We start from the raw sequence: 20,818 nt of genomic DNA on the forward strand, positions 1-20,818 counted from the left end.
ATTGAACTCAGGGGTGCTCTGCCACTGAGCTACATACCCCGCCCTTTTTATTTTGAGACAGGGTCTTGCTAAGTTGCTGAGGCTGGCCTTGAAGTTGCGATCCTACTGCCTCAACCTCCTGAAATGACTGGGATTACAGGTGTGTACCATCATGCCTCGTTTTTAAAAAGTCTAGTTGTGGGGCTGAGTAAATAGCTCAGTGGTAGAGTGCTTGTCTAGCATATGTGGAAGTACTGCAAAGAAAAAAAAAATCCGAATGTGAAAAAGAATCATGGCTGGCACAGAAGCTAACACCTGTAATCTCAGTGACTCAGGCTAAGGCAGGACAATTGGAAGTTCAAAGCCAGACTCAGCAATTTAGTAAGGCCAACAGCAATTTAGTGAGACCTTTTCAAAATATATTTTAAAAGGCTGAGGATGTAGCTTAGTGATAAAGCACCCCTAGGTTCAATCCCCAGTACCAAAAAAAAAAAAAAAAAAGAGAGAGAGAGAGAGAGAGAGAGAGAATATCATGGTTGGTGTTTGTTTGTGTAACATCTTTTAGGGAGTGGTGGGACTTCACAAATTGAGATACAGAACTGAGAAAATCATCAGATGAAATGGCAAGAAGCAAAAAATTTATTCTATTTTGAATTTGATTTTCTGAGAGAAAAACTATTATTTCAGAGTCATTTAATGAAACCTTAAGTTTTATTATGAATTCCTTTACCCACTGACAAGTAATGATAAACTTCAGACTAAAATTATTTCACAAATTTTGCCATTTTAGGTAATACTAAAGATATTGCACAGACATTGACACTAGAATGTCACAGCAATTGTACCATTTTAACATGCATCTCGATATTAATGATCTTTAGTATCTGGACACATTCCAGGTCAGAGCAAAAGCATATCATCATTTTTTTGTTTTCAGTATAATTACAGGTCTCACTCCTTTTAGGTAACATGTAATTACATGTATAATTATGTATATTAACATATAAAAGCATATAACAAGCTCAAATATTTAACACTATTGAATATTACTCCCTAAAAGCAAATGTCAATTTGACTCTGTATTCTAGGAAGAAAGAAAATAATGAAGAAATGTAATTGTAATTTAATATCCTGGGGATTCTTATAATCTCTTCTGAATACTGGCCCTATACCGCTATTATATAAATATTGTTTCTTATAATTTAAAGTTCTCTCTTTAGTCAGGGGTAAGCAGTCTTACAAAGAAACTTTAACATAAATGTTAACATTTTACTAAGTGAAAGTGCTTCTCTTTCCACAAAAGCCAAACAGAAAACAAAAAGCGTTACTAACATTTTCTATTTATTCATTGATAAAAAGTGCATAGTACAAGCCCTTAATCCCAATCCAAGTACTCAGTAAAAGATGAACAATAAATCCTGGATGGCACAGACATAATTTGTTTGGCATGATTTAAACATTTAAAAACAGCAATTTACATTTAGTACATCACATGACCACTTTTGCTTTTAACAAAGTAATCATCAGACATGGTAACAATACATATGATTTTTCATTTAGAAATATAAGACTAACCCTACTATTACAATAACAAAATTTAATCCATTAATTGTAAACTCTATTTTTTTCCTTCTTCAAGTTGCTGTTTTGTGTCTTAAACTCAACTGGTCAAATTTGAGCACATACCCATTTAGAGTGACAGATTTTCATTCAGAGCAATAGATTTCCAATGTTCCTTTGAAATTTTAAGATGTTGGTAATTCCATACACAGTATCATATCACATACCATAAAGATACTAATAGAAAATTTCTGCAAATTGTAAAATATGACTTACTGACAATGGGGGCAGTGCTTAGATAGATACATGATAAAATCTTTTACTATAAATAGTTCCAACGTTAACTTTTTCCATATGAAAAGCAAAGCCAAAATTACCATTGTTTTAAGAACATTAAATGACTCTAAAACACAATAAACTCTTTTTTTTTTTTCCTTTTGGTGGTGCTGAGGATTAAGCCCAGGGCCTTGTATATGCTGGGAAGCATTCTACCACTGAGTTACACCCCCAACCCTCAAAATAAACTCCCCCTAATAGCATTTGCAGAATGTTTAAGAGTCCAAAGTAATAAAAATGTAAGCCTCATCTTTCTTTTATGCAGATTATTTTAAAAGGATTATAGCCATATTTCAAGTGAATGTTTACAAGGTAAGGAATGATTTAAGAATGTGCTCAATTTAAAGGCCACATGTTGAAGCTTTAAGAATTAAATATAATAACATAAATCACTAGTTAACAAGAACACTTTATGTGCAGTACAGTGACTTTTCAGAAATGCAAAGAAATTTTAAAAGCAAAAACCCCAGGACTAAACAGTTCACTAAGAATTTCTATTACTAACTTAGTAGTAGATTCATATGAAAAGCCTAATGTATTTAGATACAATGCCAATTAAGTGTATGTGACAAAAATGAAAAAATTCAAAAATTTCAGGTCTCTGATACTAGACATTTTTATCCATATTTTGGCCACTTGAACAGAAGCCAATTCTAAGTTATGATCCACAGACTCAGTGAATATATTAGCATCTCTCCCGGGATTGGTTTTCTAGTGAGTTAGGAACAGATGTTAGGATATATGGGTGAGCCTTCTATGTTCAAGAGGCACAGCAGATAAAGGACTACATCAGGCAGTTAGCTCATATTTGCCATTCAACACCTTTCTGCTTTAAATACTTTACTAGCTATGGATAGAGATGGGAAAGCTTCCAGTGGGCCACTGCAAGACAAATCTTTACCCTGTGGTGTTCATTTATCCAAGATTTAACTTACCTGTGTTAATATTACCACTTTATCAGGATAAGTAATTAAGAGCTGGTTATATTATTTCAAGAAGTTGAGCATAAAACAAAGATGCACAAGAAGGAATGCAAGCAGTCACATTAGATTATATAATGAAATGATGCCTTTACAATGTTTATGGCCTATAATGTAATCATAATAAAGGGGGAAACACCCTATGAGTGTCACACAATTGTATCAGAGACCATTAAACAGTACAATAATATAGAGAAGTTTATTTAGTTCACACAAATAGTTTCTCAGATCTGTACATGAAAAGCTAGACTGACCTAGGTAAAAATCCTTACATTTGATAACAAAGTATCTTCTAGCCCCATAAATCATATGTAATCACTTGTTAAGGAAAAAAAATTCCATAACCACATGGGTTGTGCAGACATTTTTTAATGCAATTTGTATTTACTTTTTGCCAAACTCAGCAAAAACAATGTAACCTTTTACTTTTTTATGCATTTCAAACTTCACTTATATCAATGTTCTTTTCCACACCAATCCATCCCATTACCAAACAGGAATGAGGTAAGGGATGGGAAAATATTCTTGATTGTTTCTAATTTTCTTCCTTTTCCCTTGGAATAAAACAAAACTTCATTAAAATTTTTTTGAAGTTGGAAGGATAACAAAAGTCTCAAAATTTTCTTCAAATAGAGTAAATAAGTAAATAGGCATTCAAATGTCAGTAAGCTATTAAGCCCCAATATAGATGTAAGAAAGTTTCACTTTAACAGGGAAATGTTAGAACAAAAAGAGGTGTCCTGAGAGGCACTCATTTACAAAATAAATTATAGCTTAAGTTATTACTAGATAGATTATTCCTGGCAAAGAGAGAAAGAATAAACTTTTCCCCTCCTTTCACATGAACCTTGTAAGGCTAGGGTATGGCTTGCAAATGTCATACTGGACTGTAAATTATCTACCATATTGATTATTCATGTTTTTTTTTAAGTATTCTTGGGCTAGGGAGATAGCTCAGCGGTAGAGCACTTGCCTAGCATGTACTAGGCCCTGGATTCAATGCCCAGCACCGCAAAAAAAAAAAAAAAAAAAAAAAAAAAAAACTTAAAGAGTAAAAAAATTATTAAAACAACCATTTCACTTCTCCTCCTAGTCTAGCCACATAAGTCAGCTGCAATATATGATACAGACTTCAGCTATAATTTGTAAAATATTCCAAGAGTTGCCACAGTTCCAACAACTAGAGAAAACTGCCACCCACTAATAAACTATCAAAGTAAATGTAAATACAGTGTGGTTTTAATTTTCTTTCATATAATCCCAGGTAACCCCAAGTAACTTTATAAATACCTTATGAAGAAAAAAACCTTAAGAGCCTATCAAAACTATTTAAAATATTTAAATGCAGAAAACTCAAATTTCCTTCAATCAGGTCACACATCACCCAAAAATTATGGTCACAGTTATAAACAGAATGAGTGGAATGTTTAAAGTTTAGGACAACCAAAAAAGCCCCACGTAACTTTTTAAATATAATCATTTACTCAAATATACTGTAAATGGGAATGGTGATAACACAGGAAGCAAAAATAAGTTTGCAAGTGAAATTTCTAGAAGCTCATGAAAACAATACCATCCCATATTGCAGATGCAAAAGGAAAAACAGTTCTAATGGGGTTAAAAGTACTCTGGTCATCTTCGTTCATTTGGTCTTGCAAGGTGTTAACTATTTTCACTTCCCATATCACAAAGTTAGTCCACAGGAGGAGCTGGTGGATCCTGTCCCTGGCATTGAAAAAATAAATAAATTATTTGAGGGACTTCTTAGATCCTAGAGCAACCAATCTAACACAAATAAGTAAGAACTGAGTAGCAATGCTCCCACCCTCCAATCCCAAACTATATACTTATAAACTCATTTAGACTCTTCATATGTTCTGCAATGTTTGTCTCATTCTTCCCTGTGGTGTGGAAGAAAGGGTGATCTTCAAGCTAATAAAGTTAGTTTGATTCTTCTTGCTAAAGTGATGGGTTCAGTTAGTGCATTCATTATGAAGCTTCGGACTTTTGTTTCTCAGTACAGGATCTCATTGAAGAAGCTTGAGGCTCTATTTGTTCCTGGCAGCCATCCTGTAGCCATAGGGAAGCCCACCTTGGAATAAGCTAATGATAAAAGAAACTGTTAACCTTCTTCTAAACACGGAACCTATCTTTGGATTTTTATGTGTAAACTAATAAAGTCACTTATTCAAATCACTTTGAATTGTTTTTTGTTATTTGAAATAGAAAGTATCTGAACTGAATAGAGCTTTTACAGTCTTCAGAAAGATTTTGTTTATTTACCCTGACATACCCAGTTAAGGGTGATCAATATGTCTATCTGGAATCAGAATTAATATTCTTGCTTATTACTAGTACAGAGGGACTACTATTCCTAGAACCTGCAGCCTGTAAGGAACTGAGGTTAAGGCGTTTGTCATTTTAATGGCTTCTACTAAGTCAGGTTAAGATGGATTTTGGGGGGCTGGGGCTGTAGCTCAGTGGCAGAGCCTTTGCCTTGCACATGTGAGGCACTGGGTTCGATCCTCAGCCCCACATAAAAATAAAAAAATAAAGGCATGCTGTCCATCTATAATTACAAAAACAATTTTTTAAAAAAAGATGGATTTTTTTTTTTTAGCTTCAAACACTGGGAAAGTTTCTTTTTGATACAAAAGTAAGAAAGCTGCACACACAGTATAGGAAAAAAGTATATGGAGGAAACAATGAGGATAATATGCAAATTTTATGAACTCTTCCCTCTCCAAGAAAAAGTACACTTAAAACTTTTTATATGTGCTATTTTTTTTTTTTTTTTTTTTTTTTTTTTTTTTTTGGTGGTGCTGAGGATTGAGTCCAGGGGCATTCTATTATATCCACAGCCCCTTTTTAAAATTTTTTAAATTTTGAGACAGGGTCTAAGTTGCTCATGCTGGCCTCAACTTGTAATTCTTCTGCCTCAGCCTCCCGAGTTACTGGGATTACAGGTGTGAAACCTGGTGCTGGTTTTGTTTTCTTTCTTAAGACAGCATACAATATATCTAAATGTTCTGCTCCTAAAACCAAAGCACTGACCAATTAACACTGCACATTTGCTTTCTCCTTATATATAAAATTAGTCTTAACTGAATTTTTTGTTTGTTTTTTGTTTTGGTGGTGCTGGGGATTGAACCCAGGGCCATGTGCATTCAAGGCAAGCACTCTACCAACTGAGCTATATCCCTAGCCCTGAATTTTTTTAATACTTATTTTTTAGTTGTAGTTGGACACAATATCTTTATTTTATTTATTTATTTTATGTGGTGCTGAGGATGGAATCCAGAGCCTTGTGTGTGCTAGGCGAGCACTCTACCACTGAGCCACAACCTCAGTCCTTAACTGAATTTTTAATATTAATACTACAATATTAAGGAAAATTAGCAGTTATTTTAGGAATTCAATATGGTGAAGTTTGAAGAAGAGAATTTAGCATTTAAGTGAATCTATTATAGAAATTTATTTTGAAACAAATTTCATCCTATGTTTTTTACATTTTATTTAGTAAAACTGACAAACAAAAATTGTATATACTTATCAGATACAACAAGTTTTGAAATGGTATATGCACTGTAGAATAGCTAATTAACACGTGCATAAAATTTTTAAAGAGATTACAATATATCAAATGGAAAAAAATAATGCATAAATACTTGTTCTGGTAAGGATTAAAAAGAATCCTTTAATGAAGCTTTTATTAAATATAGTAGGGAAAACTCTCTGTTGAGTCACTTTATATTTTTCACTTAGAAGATTCTAAAAATGTTTGCAATCATGACTATAAAGATTCATCAACATAAGGAATTCCTCTCTCTTCTTTTACCAACTAAGTTAATTTACTGTGATGCTGGAAAATGGGTTTGAAAGAAAAGGATAGGAAAACAAGATGTAGCCAGATATGCTCACAATCTTTATTGTATTTAATAGCCAGAACAGAAGAGGGTAAAACATTTGAAATGAAGCTGGTAAGAGTGTTTCTGGGGGCTATAAGAACTAGAGGGGAGAGATCAACTGAAATGGATAGAATGGGCAATGCAGGACTGAGATTTGAGCAATACTGCTGTGGATTAGAAGCTGGATTGTTTTTGATGTTCCTTATATAAGGAAAGATTGGAATTCAGACAGCCACAGTAGTGTACACCTGTAATCTCAGTAACTCAGAAGGCTGAAGCAGGAGGAAGGTAAGTTGGAGGCCAGTCTCAGCAATTCAGTGAGACTCTTTCTTAAAATAAAAAACTAAAAAAGGTAGTTTACTGGCAGAGTGCCCTCGGTACCAAAAAAAAAAAAAAAGATAGGAATTTTTTTTTTATCTTTTCTTTTTTTTATTGGTTATTTAAAACATTACAAAGATTGCAGAATCACATCGGTTACACATCCACATTTTTACATAATGCCATAATAGTAACTGTTGTATTCTGCTACCTTTCCTATCCTCTACTATCCCCCCCTCCCCTCCCATCTTCTCTCTCTACCCCATCTACTGTAATTCATTTCTCTCCTTATTTTTTTCCCATTCCCCTCACAACCTCTTATATGTAATTTTGTATAACAATGAGGGTCTCCTTCCATTTCCATGCAATTTCCCTTTTCTCTCCCTTTCCCTCCCACCTCATGACTCTGTTTAATGTTAATCTTTTCCTCCTGCTCTTCCTCCCTGCTCTGTTCTTAGTTGCTCTCATTATATCAAAGAAGACATTTGGCATTTGTTTTTTAGGGATTGGCTAGCTTCACTTAGCATAATCTGCTCTAATGCCATCCATTTCCCTGCAAATTCCATGATTTTGTCATTTCTTAGTGCTGCGTAGTACTCCATTGTGTATAAATGCCACATTTTTTTATCCATTCATCTATTGAGGGGCATCGGGGTTGGTTCCACAGTCTAGCTATTGTGAATTGTGCTGCTATGAACATCAATGTAGCAGTATCCCTGTAGTACGCTCTTTTAAGGTCTTCAGGGAATAGTCCGAGAAGGGCAATAGCTGGGTCAAATGGTGGTTCCATTCCCAGCTTTCCCAGGAATCTCCATACTGCTTTTCATATTGGCCGCACCAATTTGCAGTCCCACCAGCAATGTACAAGAGTACCCTTTTCCCCACATCCTCGCCAGCACTTGTTGTTGTTTGACTTCATAATGGCTGCCAATCTTACCGGAGTGAGATGGTATCTTAGATAGGAATTTTTTAAAAAATTATTTTTGGACTACTACTATTTCTATGTTTAACTCCTCAAAAGGCAAAATAACAACATATAGGAAAAACTCACTCCATGAATTGAGTCTTCCTTTTATTAATAAAGATATTTTAGTCAAAATACTTTTCCTCCTCCCCACATCACATACATGCACTCAACCAAAAAGGATTTATAATTCATATCACTTACGTTATGAGGACTGGTTGGCTTTCCAGATAAGTTGGATCCTCTTAGATTAGGAGGTCTCAGCAAGAACAAGATCACTGCAATAACCATCCAGGCCATCAAGATCATAGTAATACTGATGCCATTGTCACCAGAGGGTCCTGGTACTAGAGACAAACAAAAAATGCATTTGTAGCAAAACTGTGGCCTGATTATACTATTGTTAAATCAATGTAAAAACAAAATCTAATGTTTAAGTACAGCTTCAAAATTCTACTAAAATAAAAAGTAATTTAGAGAAGAACAATTGTGGAGTATATCTTCAATTTCCTTTTCCTTTTTTAAAAAATATTTTTTCTTTAATTGTAGTTGGACACAATATCTTTATTTTATTTATTTATTTTTGTGTTGTGCTGAGGACTGAACCCAGGGCCTTGTACGTGCTAGGTGAGTAGTCTGCTCTTGAGCCACAACCCAGCCCTAATTTCCTTTTCCTTCAGTGAGAAAAATCTACATGGTACATGATGTTAAATAGTCATAAACCAAATAACAATATATATATATTTTTATTTTGGAAGTACTGAGGATTAATCCCAGGGGTGCTCTACCACTGAGCTATATCCCCAGAACTTTTCGTTTTATTTTGAAATAGATCTTTTAAAAAAAAAAAAAAAAAAAAATTGTAGTTGTAGATGGACAGAATGCCTTAATTTATTTTTATGTGATGCTAAGGATCGAACCCAATGCCTCATTCATGCAAGGCAAGTGTTCTACCACTGAGTGATAGTCTCAGTCCTTGAAATAGGATCTTGCTAAATTGAAGAGGCTGTCCCTGAACTTCTAGTCATCCCGACTCAGCCTCCTGACTAGCTGGGATCATAGACATGCTCCAACATGCCCAACAACAAATAAAGATTTTGAATAGTGTGATAGTTCTTAATATTTTGGGGTAATAATCCTCTGAGAATATGATAAAAATTAAGGACTTTGTCCACTATAAGATTTAACACAATATGAACATTCAACAATTTTGTATATCATGTGGAAGGTTCATGAACCCACCAATCCATAGACTTGCTGAAATCTATAACCCCCTCCCCCAATCTACTTTTTCTTTTTCAGTATTGGGGATTTAACCCAGGGCCTCATACATGCAAGGCAAGCACTCCACCAATGAGTTATAGTTAAGTTACAATCTTAAAAACAGGATGTGGGACTGGAGTTGTAGCTCAGTGGTACAAGCACTTGCCTATCATGTGTGAGGGACTGGGTTTGATTCTCAACACCTCATATAAATAAAGATTCAATGACAACAAAAAATATTTAAAGGGGCTGGGGATGTGGCTCAAGTGGTAGCGCGCTCGCCTGGCATGCGTGTGGCCCAGGTTCGATCCTCAGTACCACATAGAAACAAAGATGTTGTGTCCGCTGAAAACTAAAAAACAAATATTAAAAATTCTCTCTCTCTCTCTTTAAAAAAATATTTTAAAAAAGAAAAACCAGGACGTAAGGAAAAGGGAACATCTAGGTTGTATACTATATAAAATGTCCCTTTTATGAAAGATTATTTTGGCCTTCTTTTTCAGAAAAAGTTGAAATCTATGTATTTATCAGGAGAAAGAAGAGAGAGGGGGGTGTGTGTGTGTGTGTGTAGCTCTATTTCTGAGATCCTTGAGGCAGCCATGTCTTATTTAATAAGTGTCTAGCACAGTATCTGGCTTATGATACAAGGTGAAAACATAAATGAAACACAATCAAGTGAATTTATTTATTTTTATTTATTTATTTTTTGGTACTAGGGATTAAACTCAGGGGCACTCAACCATAGAACCACACCCCCAGCCCTATTTTGGATTTTATTTAGAGACAGGGTCTCATTGAGTTGCCTAGCACCTCACCATTGCTGAGGATCACTTTGAACTCAGCGATGTTCCTAGCTCAGCTTCCCAAGCCGCTGGGATTACAGGTGTGCACCACCACGCCTGGCAAAAGTGAAATTATTAAAGATCTCAATTTTTAAAAATTGAAAGTACAAAAGATTAGCTATCTAGAGAAAAACATAGTATCTCTAGCCTATTAATACTACATTGGTTTTGGTTTCCCTGTATTAGAAGAGAGTAAAAGAAATCCAGACAAGATGCTGAAATTATGATGATGCACACATTAGGGTCCACAGGCTCAAGGCTGACTTCCGAAAAGAGAAGGGATCAGTGGCTATACTGAGGCCAAAGGTCTCAGTAACCAAAAGAGATGGAATCAGTTTAAGAGCTGGGCTGGCCCAAGAATTGACCAGATTGGAATAGAGCTTCTGTTCCAACCCCAGTCATTTTACTGGAAACAGCCAAGGTACCTAGGGTTACCTTAATGTCATGAGAGTTTTCTACATTTACTGCCTACATCACCTTTGTCTTATGTGTCGTTATCACAACTGCCTGGTTTTCCTTCTAATACTTGGGCACTTCTTTACATGCACACTTTCCAAATATTCCAAGTTTTAAGATTTTAGAATTTGCAGAGCGCAGTGGTGCATGCATGTAATCCCAGCGGCTTGGGAGGCTGAGGCAGGAGGATTGTGAGTTTGAAGACAGCCTCAGTAACTTAGTGAGGTCCTAAGCAACTCAGTGAGATGCTATCTCAAAATAAAGTATGAAAAAGAGCTGAGGATGTGGCTCAGTGAGTGGTTGAGCACTGCTGGTACCAAAAAAAAAAAAAAAAAAAAAGAAAGAAAGAAAGAAAAAAAGAAAAAGAAAGAAAGAAAGGAAAAAAATTTTAGAATTCTTCAGTCAACTTTCCTTCTCCACACACTCATCCTCACCTATGCCTTCATTTACATTCTGCATGCAGACCGCAACTAAATTTACACCTAGCCTCACTCAACTCCTCTGAACTTCAGACTTCAATATCCAATTGTTTACCTACATCAATATTTCTCCTTTTTCTCCCTATGTCAATATTTCTTAATTTGTACTTTACATTAGAGTCATTCAATAGCTTCTTTAAAAATGCAGAAATCCCATCTCACGCTTAACATTCTCAATATTTCAAACTAAAACTATTAACATCTTCCCTGTCCCACTCCTCTACCAAACGAGGTCTTCATTCATCCAGTTGCCCAAGCAGGGAAGTTCTTTCTCAATAATCCTTCATTTTATATTTTATGAGAATCCTATCAATTTTACTTGCTAAATATCACTCAGATCTGCCCACTCCCCCGACTCACCCATGTGTTGAAGCTATCACCACCTCTTGTCTGATCTCCCTATATCTATTCTTGCCTCCTTTTCCCTCTATACTATTGCATGAATATTTTTAAATAAATATTATTTTTTATTATTAAAAATAGCTAAGACTTGAGTTTTTACTTTGAACTAGGTACTATCTCTTAATCCTTTTTAACAATCTTACTCTATGGTGGGTACTATATCTTTTTTTTTTTGCAGTTGTAGATGGACAGAATGACTTTATTTTTATGTGGTGCTAAGGATCGAACCCAGTGCCTCACATATGCTAGGTAAGCGCTCTGCCACTGAGCTCAGCCTCAGCCCCTATAATCTTTATTTTATAGATTAAAACTGGAAAATAGGGAACTAAATCCCAATCTCATATAACTAGTATATGTCAAAGATGGGATTTTGATGGAGGCAATCTCATTAATTGTTTGCTGTCATAATCTCTGACAATATCACATAATGACACACATTCCTGAAAATTATTAGTTCTGTGGGTAGTAAAATAGAAAAACATGGATACAAAAAGGGATAAGCAAGTTTATAACTAGTTACGTAAAACTAGATTATTTAAGGCTAGTCAAAGAAACATAATTATGCTTTGTATATACTATCACTACTACTACTTTTTTTTTGGGGGGGTGGTTCAGGGTTTAAACCCAGGTCCACTTAACCATTGAGCCACATTCCAAGTTGTTTTTATTTCTTATTTTGATACAGGGTCTTGCTAATTTGCTAAGGCCAGCTTTGAACTTGTGATCCTCCTCCCTCAGGCTCCTGAGCTGCTGAGATTACAGGCGTGGTTTATATTATCACTAGTGCCCTGGCTCAGAAATAAAATGGTTAATTACTTATATAGACTACAAGTCTACCCAAAGTCAATTCATGTTTTGCAACTTAATGCTTTGTTTTTTCATATTCTTTGCAAGTCCTCACATTGCAAGTTCAACGAATCCTTATTTATAGACAAAGCATCCTTTAAGATGGGGAGGGGAATATGATGTTGTAATGAGAAAAAGGAAAAAAAAAGTGTGTCACATTAGATTGGATAGAGAGAAGGGATGGGAGAGGAGGGGAGGCGTAGGGAGGATAGGAAGGGCAGCAGAATAGAATAGACAATATGATGTATGTACATTCCATGTATGTATTATATTTCAAAATGCATTCTACTGTCATGTATGACTAAAATAAATAAATAAATAAATAAATAAATAAATAAATAAATAAATAAAATGGGGAGGGGAATGGTGGCACAGGCCTGTAATCCCAGTGATTGGGGAGGTTGAAGTAGCAGGACCACCAAGTTTAAAGCCAGTTTCAGCAACTTAGTGAAGCTCTAAACAACTTAGCGAGACTATCTGTAAAATAATTAAATAAATAAATAATAAAATAAAAACAAAAAACTGCCAGGCATAGTTGAGTTGATATAAAAATAGTTCAATGTTAATTTGGGAGGCAGCCCTGTCCAAGGGCTGAGCATCCTCTCTCAGCCTTGAGTAAGGCGGGTGTTTGGTCTGGCATCGCACATGCACTGTGGGAAGCAAGTGGTCTCCACCTTCACTCGCAAAGGAGTTTGCTCTAGCTCTGGATTTGGGCGTTACCCAATGGGATTGGCAACCCCCCTTTGAAACTTTATCCCCTGCCTTATTTGGTGAAGAACATTCCACTTAAGCTCCTTTGTGTATCCCCCCTCTCCACTATAAAAATAAAGAGATTCTGGGTGCACATTCTCTTGCCTTCCAGAATGGGAGAAGACCCATGAAGTCACAGAGCAGTCCCACCCTCCATCTGAGAAACTCATGTCCGTGTGTTGTGTGATTTCTTCACGGTTTTCTTAGTTTAATGTTGCAGCCAGCTCCTTTAAACCCAGCTCATTTTGTCAGAGCAGGTTGATGGTGAGAGTTGAGGAGATAATTATTTTTCCTTCCTGTTATATACATTAAAAGAATATTTGTGCTGAGCCTGGGTGGTACATGCCTGTAATCTCAGCAGCTGGGGAGGCTGAGGCATGAAGATCCCCAATTGAAAGCCAGCCTCAGCAACTTAGTGGGGCCCTAAGCAACTCAGTGAGACCCTGTCTCTAAATAAAACACAAAATAGGGATGAGGATGTGGCTCAGTGGTTGAGTACCCCCAAGTTCAATCCCCGTAACCCACCCCCCCAACAAAAAAAAGAACTAGGGATGTGGCTCAGTGGTTAAGCACCGCTGAGTTCAATCCCATCCCAACCCACCCCCTGCCAAAAAAGAAGCCCAGTATCCTTTGAAAGAAAAAGTCTGCTCCTTTTTGAGGCTCTCTATTAGTTCCCTGTGTCTCCTACTGTGGTTCTATCACAGCTTTCCTCTTTCCTGCATATTGCGGCCAGAGGCTGGTTAGTCACCATTCTGAACATTCTCTGCTGATGTCACCTAATGACTCTCTCTCCACTGCCTACTGCTTCAACTCCGAGCTCTTCAGCTTGGCCTTTGCTTGTATGACTTGGCTCTATTCATCTAACTATCTCTCACCACTTTTCAGAAAACATGTCCTCTGCTCTAGTCACTCCATATTTCTTTAGCCAATGGTTCCCTGGCCTGGCTGTGTATCAGAATATCCTATGACCAAGATTACAGATTCTGAGGTCCTGCCTGACACCATGTGATTCGGGAGCTTAGGGGTGTGGCCAAGAAATACCAATATCATTTAAAAGCCTTACAAATGAATCTGATATAAAAATAGTTCAATGCTAATTTGGTTGGCAACATATACCAACTACACAAATTCAATTCTTCTGGGACACTCATCATCTCCCGCCATCTGGCACACTTTTACAACTAACCTCTATTTATTCACCTATATCCCTCTCTTTCCTTTAAAATCTCCATTTTCTCTGCCATTCTTTCCTCTGCTTTCTCTAAAATAATATAGCATTTATAAATTATCTAACTAAAAGAGAACTTTTAAATTCTCCTAAATTAGGTTATAATTTTTAAAGAACTTAGACCACTGGGTGAGGTGTCATACAACTATAATATCAGTGACTTGAGAGGCTGAGGCTGGAGGACCTCAAGTTTGAAGCCAACTTCAGCAACTTAGCAAAACCCTGTTTCAAAAAACAAAAAGGATGGGGATGTAGTTCAGGGGTAAAGTGTCCCTGGGTTCAACCCCCAATACCAAAGGAAGGCACTGAGACCATCTCCTAGCTGTTTGATTCTACTACTTATTAGTAGTATATAGTAGTAGGTAACCTTTGTGCCTCAATTTCTTTAACAATGAAACAAATATCACCATCATCTCACAGAGTAGTTGTAAGGATTTAAATGGTCAATACACAAAAAAGAAGCTAGTACAGTGCTGGTACGCAGTAGATATTTGATAAACTATCCTGTACCAGTAATAGGACCAATTAGAGCATAGAAAAGAATGAATGCAGACAGATCCTGGTGTGAAATAGCAGGCTAGATAAAATGGTAAAGTGGGAATGGAAAAGGCACAAATATAAATGGTGACAGGGTGGAAGAAGGACAATAACTGGTGAATAATTGAACAGGTGGCAGGAGGAGATGAAAAAAAAAGTGAAAAGGGGCTGAGGTTATGGCTCAGTAGTGGAGTGCTTGCCTAGCATGTGTGAGGCACTGGGTTTGAGCCTCTGCACCATGTAAAAATAAACAAAATAAAGGCATTGTGTTCATGTACAACTAAAAAAAAAAGAAAGAAAAACAAAAGAATGTCTCCAAAATTCCTAAAGTATGGGTGTAGGCATAAGAATTTCTCTACTTAAGAGTCTAAACAGGGGCTGTATAGCTCAGTGGTAGCATATGTGAGGCACTGGGTTTGACTTTCAGCACCACATAAAAATAAATAAAGGTATTGTGTTCATCTACAACATACATACATACATATATATATCTTTATCTTTTTTAAAGAGCCTAAACCAGGCAGGACATGGTAGAACATGTCTATAATCCCAGAGATGCACAGGCTGAGGTAGGAGAAACACGAGTTGGAGATTAGCCTTAGCAACTACATAAGACTTTGAGACCCTGTTTTCAAATTAAAAACATAAAGGCCTGGAGATATAGCTCAATGGTATAGTGTTCCTGGGTTCAACCCCTAGTAAATCCACCCCCAGCCCAAGCAAAAAGGCTAAAATGGATATCATTTTTGTGACCTCCAAGGTTTGATAATATCATTTCCTTTTTACCTACCCAGTGCTGGGGATTAAACCCAGGAGCCTTGCACATGATAAGCAAATACTCTCCCTCTGAGCTAATCCCCAATTACCTTCCAATTCTTCAATAACTCAAGGCCCATCTCAATAAATAATAACTGAGCTGGGCACAGTGGTGCATGCCTATAATACCAGCTGCTCAGGAGGCTGAGGCAGAAGGATCTCAAGTTCAAAGCCAGCCTCAGCAAAAGCAAGGCACTAAGCAACTCAGTAAGACTCTGTCTTTAAATAAAATACAAAATAGGGCTGGGGATGTGGCTCAGTGATAGAGGGTTTGCCTAGTATTTATGAAGCACTGGGTTCAATTCTCTGCACTGCATATAAACAAACAAAAATAAAGGTCCATTGACAACTAAAAAATATTTTTAAAAAAGAAGTTTCCAGCAGTCCCACAAAATTAAGAATGGCACTAGAATTGACATAGTGTGCAAGCTTATTAACAAAAAAATTGGAAACAAACCTCAAGAGCCCTGATAAATCAAGAGCTCCTGATTAATAAATTATGCTACATCCATACAATGGGATACTGTGAAGATACAAAAAATGTTAAGTCTCTCTGAAATATGCCTTTTAAAATTTTTATTTTGGTGATTAGGATAAAACCCAGGGCTTTGCACTTGCTAAGGACACACTCTACCACTGAGACATGGCCAGCCAAGATTTGCTTTTTGGGGGGATAGAAAAAATAGCAGGTGAAGAACAGTGTGTAAAAGGAAGCAGGATGAAGAATATATATATTTATACATATCTGTGTATTTATATTTGCTTGTACACGAACAAAAAAACTTTGGAAAGGTGCACAGGCTAATACCTACACAAATAACCTGGGGAGATAGAAAATGTGAGTAGGAAGACAACTTTTAACTGTATTCTGATTAAGTTCTTTTTATTTTATTTATTTATTTTTGTATTAGGGATTGAATTAAGAGGCATTCTACTACTAATGTCTAATTCTACTACTAATTCTACTATTGTCTACATCCCCAGACTTTTTTTGTTTCTTTGTTTAAGACAGGGTCTAAGTTGCCCAGGCTGCAATCTTCCCACTTCAGCCTTTCAAGTAGCTGAAATTGCAGGCATGCATGTACCAGGTAAGTTCTTAATTTCTGAACCATATGTAAATATGTAAACTTATTCACAATACTACCACCAAAAAAGGTACCCTAAAATATCACGGGATTGAAGACAATATCTAAACTGATTCAGACTCCATAAAATATTTACAAACAGGGAACCAATGAGGTCACTATAGGTTTTTTGTGATTATTTGCATCCTTTATGACAAGCTCTATTTCATAAAGTGTCAGAACAGGGGAAAATCAGGGTTAAACAGATCTGGAAAAGTATACTTCTCACACTTTCCAACACTATATACAGCAAATAAACACAAATAATGAGTTACTACTTTAAAATTAGTTCAGAGAGTTCAATGGGCCAAATTATGTGCCCACTATGCTTTGTTTAAAGGGTTCTATTAAAAAAGAATAACTTTTTGGCACTTATAATTGTGAATGCACACACACAATCATAAGGGGGATAAAAATCTTTCCCTAAGAATTCCCTGTAAATTATTTGACTTGAGTATTTCTCATTCTAGATCTGGTAAGATACCAAATCAAAAAATACAGCATTTCCTGTTTTGCTTAAGCATGAAGTCTTTGGTTACAAGCAAATGAACAGAACTGATACTCAGAGCTTTACAAATAAGGTGCCAAGTGGACTCTGTACAGTAGTACATGCCTGTAAAGCCAGAGACTTGGGAGGCTAGGACAGGTCTGTAAGTTTGAGGCCAACCATAGTGAGACTATATATCTCAAAATAAAATACAAAGGGTTGGGGAGGTAGCTAAATAGTAAAGCAACCCTGGGTTCAATCCCTAATGCTGCCAAAAAAAAAAAAAAAAAAAAACCAACACCAAGTGGAATATTCACAATGAAGTTGTTAGAAATCAAGAAGATGAGAGAGAGGGAGACTCCCTGAGTTGAGAGGTTCTGAGGGATTTTCACTATAAACTTAGGAAAGTTTCCAGTGGGAAAAGTAGAAATAGAACAGTACTGAAAGTGGACAGGTACCAGTAGGATTTAACCCTATAATTTTTGGTTGCATAATCATGTTATCCTCAGTACAGTTATCAAATTTCAAGCTGATTTACTCCAAAATTAAGTTAACCATAGAGTTGAAATGTTCCATACAACTTTCTCTGAAATGCATCTTTTGGGAGAAGGAGCAAACTTGTTCGACATATGTTTTTAAAAAGCAAAACTGTGGTTAGACATCACAATAAAAGTGGAATTTAGCTCAATATAAGGAATCATGCAACAACTAGAGCTGCTAACAGTGGAACTGCTACCACGTGAAACAAATGAATTCCACATTCAATTAAACCATTTCAAATACATGCAACACTCTATAGTGACCACAAAGGGTATGAAAGGTACAAATGCAAGTAAGTCATAGCCTTGAACAAGTTCAAAGTCTGAAATGCAGTCATCACAAAAAACCATAACGCAATCTGAGACAGGCCTCAAAGATGATTTGGCGCTCATTAGCCAGAAGGCTGGTGGCAATGGGTTGTGGAGAAGATGGAGAAACATGAGCAAAGGCAGAAGCATGTTGTCTACTGGGAATGTCATGAGCACACAGAGTAGATGTGAGGAGTAATGGAGATGAGCTGGACTGTGAAAAGTCTCCCATGTCACGTTAAGTTAGAACTGCCTTTACAGGTGATGGGATGGGGGTGACACTAAAGGCTTTAATGGCAGGAATGGCAGACTCTGGTCTGGAATTTCAGAAAGATGATGATGGTTATTGTAAGAGAACTAAATTTGGAACATAGGAGACCAAGTAAGATTCTATAGGCAGAGCTAAGACAATAGATGAAGAGGACACAATTAAGCATCCCCAGCAAAGGTAGAGATGAAGGGAACAATATTTAGATGTTAAAAATAAAAAACCAAAAGGACTTAAGGAATGAGAAGTCAAAGCTGATCTCCATAGTTCCTTAATGTTGTTCTGCTATTCTAACATTTTCAAACTGTGTTCTGTGAGGGTATTCCATGGTTTTAGTTTAGTAGATTTTAGGGAGACAGGCTGAATAAAAACCATCCTCCGCTTTGTTTAAAGGGTTCTATTAAAAAAGAAAAAGAAGGTTGGGGGCATAGTTCAAAGGTAGAGTTAGGCTTGCCTAATATGCCTGAGGCCTTGGGTTTGATGCCCAGCATCCCGAAAAATAAACAAACGTTAAAGACTCTCAGGCTAATTTTCTGATCATTAACAAACCACAGTACAATAAACAGTAATGCGAGATCCTATTAGAAAGGACAAAATGAACTATGTCTTTATTTATTTATTTTAGTGCTGGAGATTAATCCCCGGGCCTCATCATGTCAAGCACTCACTCTGCCACCGTACTACACTCCCAGTCCCTGAACTGTCTTCAAAGGTTGTTCTGCAAAAGGCAGAGCAATGTTCTTCACATGGTTGCTTTCCATGGTAGGAAAACATGATGACAACAAAATGTGGTGACTTTAAGATATAGCAGATTAAGGAAGGAAATGTTAAAAGAAGATGACATGGTTTAGACTTGGAAACTACCAAAGCATACAGGGAAATAGGAAAATTATTGCCTTGGTGCTACAAATACAGAAAACAGATGAAAAGAGTTTCCACCCACTTATAGCTATCTTTGCCCTTGAGGAACTTACAACTGGGAATGACCTAAGTAAATAAAATATATAGTTGCGAGAGACAGGTGCTAAATGGAAAAATGTAAAGAGGAATGGGGTATGGGGAACGAAAGGCATTTTATACGGCTAAGAGAAATCTCACTGAGACAGTAAGCTGTGAGGCTATCTGAAAGAACATCCCAGGTAGAAAAAACAGCAAGTATTCCTAATCAGGAGCCTATGGGATATGCAATGGAGGCCAATATAATTGTAGTGAAGTGAACCAGAGTTCAGATATAGAGTAAATTTGGAACATAACAAAATATTAAATAAAAAGAATATCAGAGATAGGGCTGTAGTTCAGTGGTAGAGCTCTTGCCTAGCATGTGGGAGGCACTGGGTTTGATTCTCAGCACCACATATAAATAAATAAAAGGTCCATTGACAGCTAAAAAAAATATTTAAAAAAAAGAATATCAGAGGTCAGATCGTGTAGACCTTATAGGTCATAATAAGGACTTTGGCTTCTATTATGCATTAAACAGAAAACCTCTGAAGAATTTTGGGCAAAAATAAGAAAACATCTGTTTCTCATTTTTATAGGACCACTGTGAGTTTTTTTTTTTTAATTTAATTTTTTTAAAAGAATTAGGGTTGGGCACAGTAGTGCACGCCTGTAATCCCACCAAGTCAAGAGGCTGAAGCCCTAAGCAACTTAGCAAGACCCTGTCTCCAAATCATGGGAGAGTGGGGGGAGAATTATAGGCTCATTGGAGACATTAGAGGAACCTATTGCTCTAACTATTTAAAAGCATGACTCCAAGAAAGGATTTTCCTCAAAAGCTAAAGGAACTTTAGGGAGGAAATAACTTGCTAATATGGCTAAATGAATATTCAAGCTCAAGAGTTCTGCCTTTCTATTTGTAGTAATGGAATGACATTTTGTCCACAGGAATACAATATATTTGGTTTTATAGGTGGCCTGGATCCAAGAGTCACAAATACCGCACATATAATAAACACTTATTATAGAAGTTCCATACGATTATTTTCAACTTAGAAAAGCGGGGTTTAGCTTCCTTGCTGAGGCAAATATTTGAGCTGCACATTGTAGATTAATGGATGCTACTAAAGAAGCAGACTAAGAAACATGGAGTGGGGGAACCACCACCCTAACACAAATGTGCGTCACTATTGCTTTAGTGCAGATCACCGATTTCATGTGTTACCTAGCTGCACTAACAGTCTATATTCTAACAAAATTTCTACTTTATGCTAGGCACTGTACTAGTTCATACTTCTCTAGTTGTTGCGTTGGTGGGACACCCAGTTCACAAAGCAACACAAATAATAATGAGGGGTAAGGAGTCTCTTTACATTGCTACCTTATTATCTTATCTTAGATTCAAATAAAAATAAAAGCAAGCTTGACTTCAGAGATATTAAATATAAGTAGCTAACCTATTAATAAATGTAATTTAGGGACTTGAGA

The 20,818-nt window shown here is 36.4% G+C and overlaps 1 protein-coding gene and 1 non-coding gene across 2 annotated transcripts in view; both read right to left on the reverse strand.

The window, feature by feature from the left end:
* Positions 1-1,303: 1,303 nt before the first annotated feature.
* Smim14 (small integral membrane protein 14) overlaps positions 1,304-20,818 on the reverse strand; it is a 67,539-nt gene continuing 48,024 nt past the window's right edge. Inside the window, exons 4-5 of the mRNA XM_076863999.2 lie at positions 8,250-8,392; positions 1,304-4,580 (exon numbers count right to left, since the gene is read on the reverse strand). Of these exons, the coding sequence (XP_076720114.1) occupies positions 4,548-4,580; positions 8,250-8,392 (176 nt within the window). The 3' untranslated portion in view covers positions 1,304-4,547. The remainder of the gene's footprint in view (positions 4,581-8,249; positions 8,393-20,818) is intronic.
* On the reverse strand, positions 5,986-6,057 carry Trnas-uga (transfer RNA serine (anticodon UGA)). The gene has a single exon. It is a non-coding gene; the product is annotated as a tRNA-Ser (tRNA).

This window comes from Callospermophilus lateralis, chromosome 8 (genome assembly GCF_048772815.1).
Source record: "Callospermophilus lateralis isolate mCalLat2 chromosome 8, mCalLat2.hap1, whole genome shotgun sequence".
Classification (NCBI taxonomy): domain Eukaryota; kingdom Metazoa; phylum Chordata; class Mammalia; order Rodentia; family Sciuridae; genus Callospermophilus; species Callospermophilus lateralis.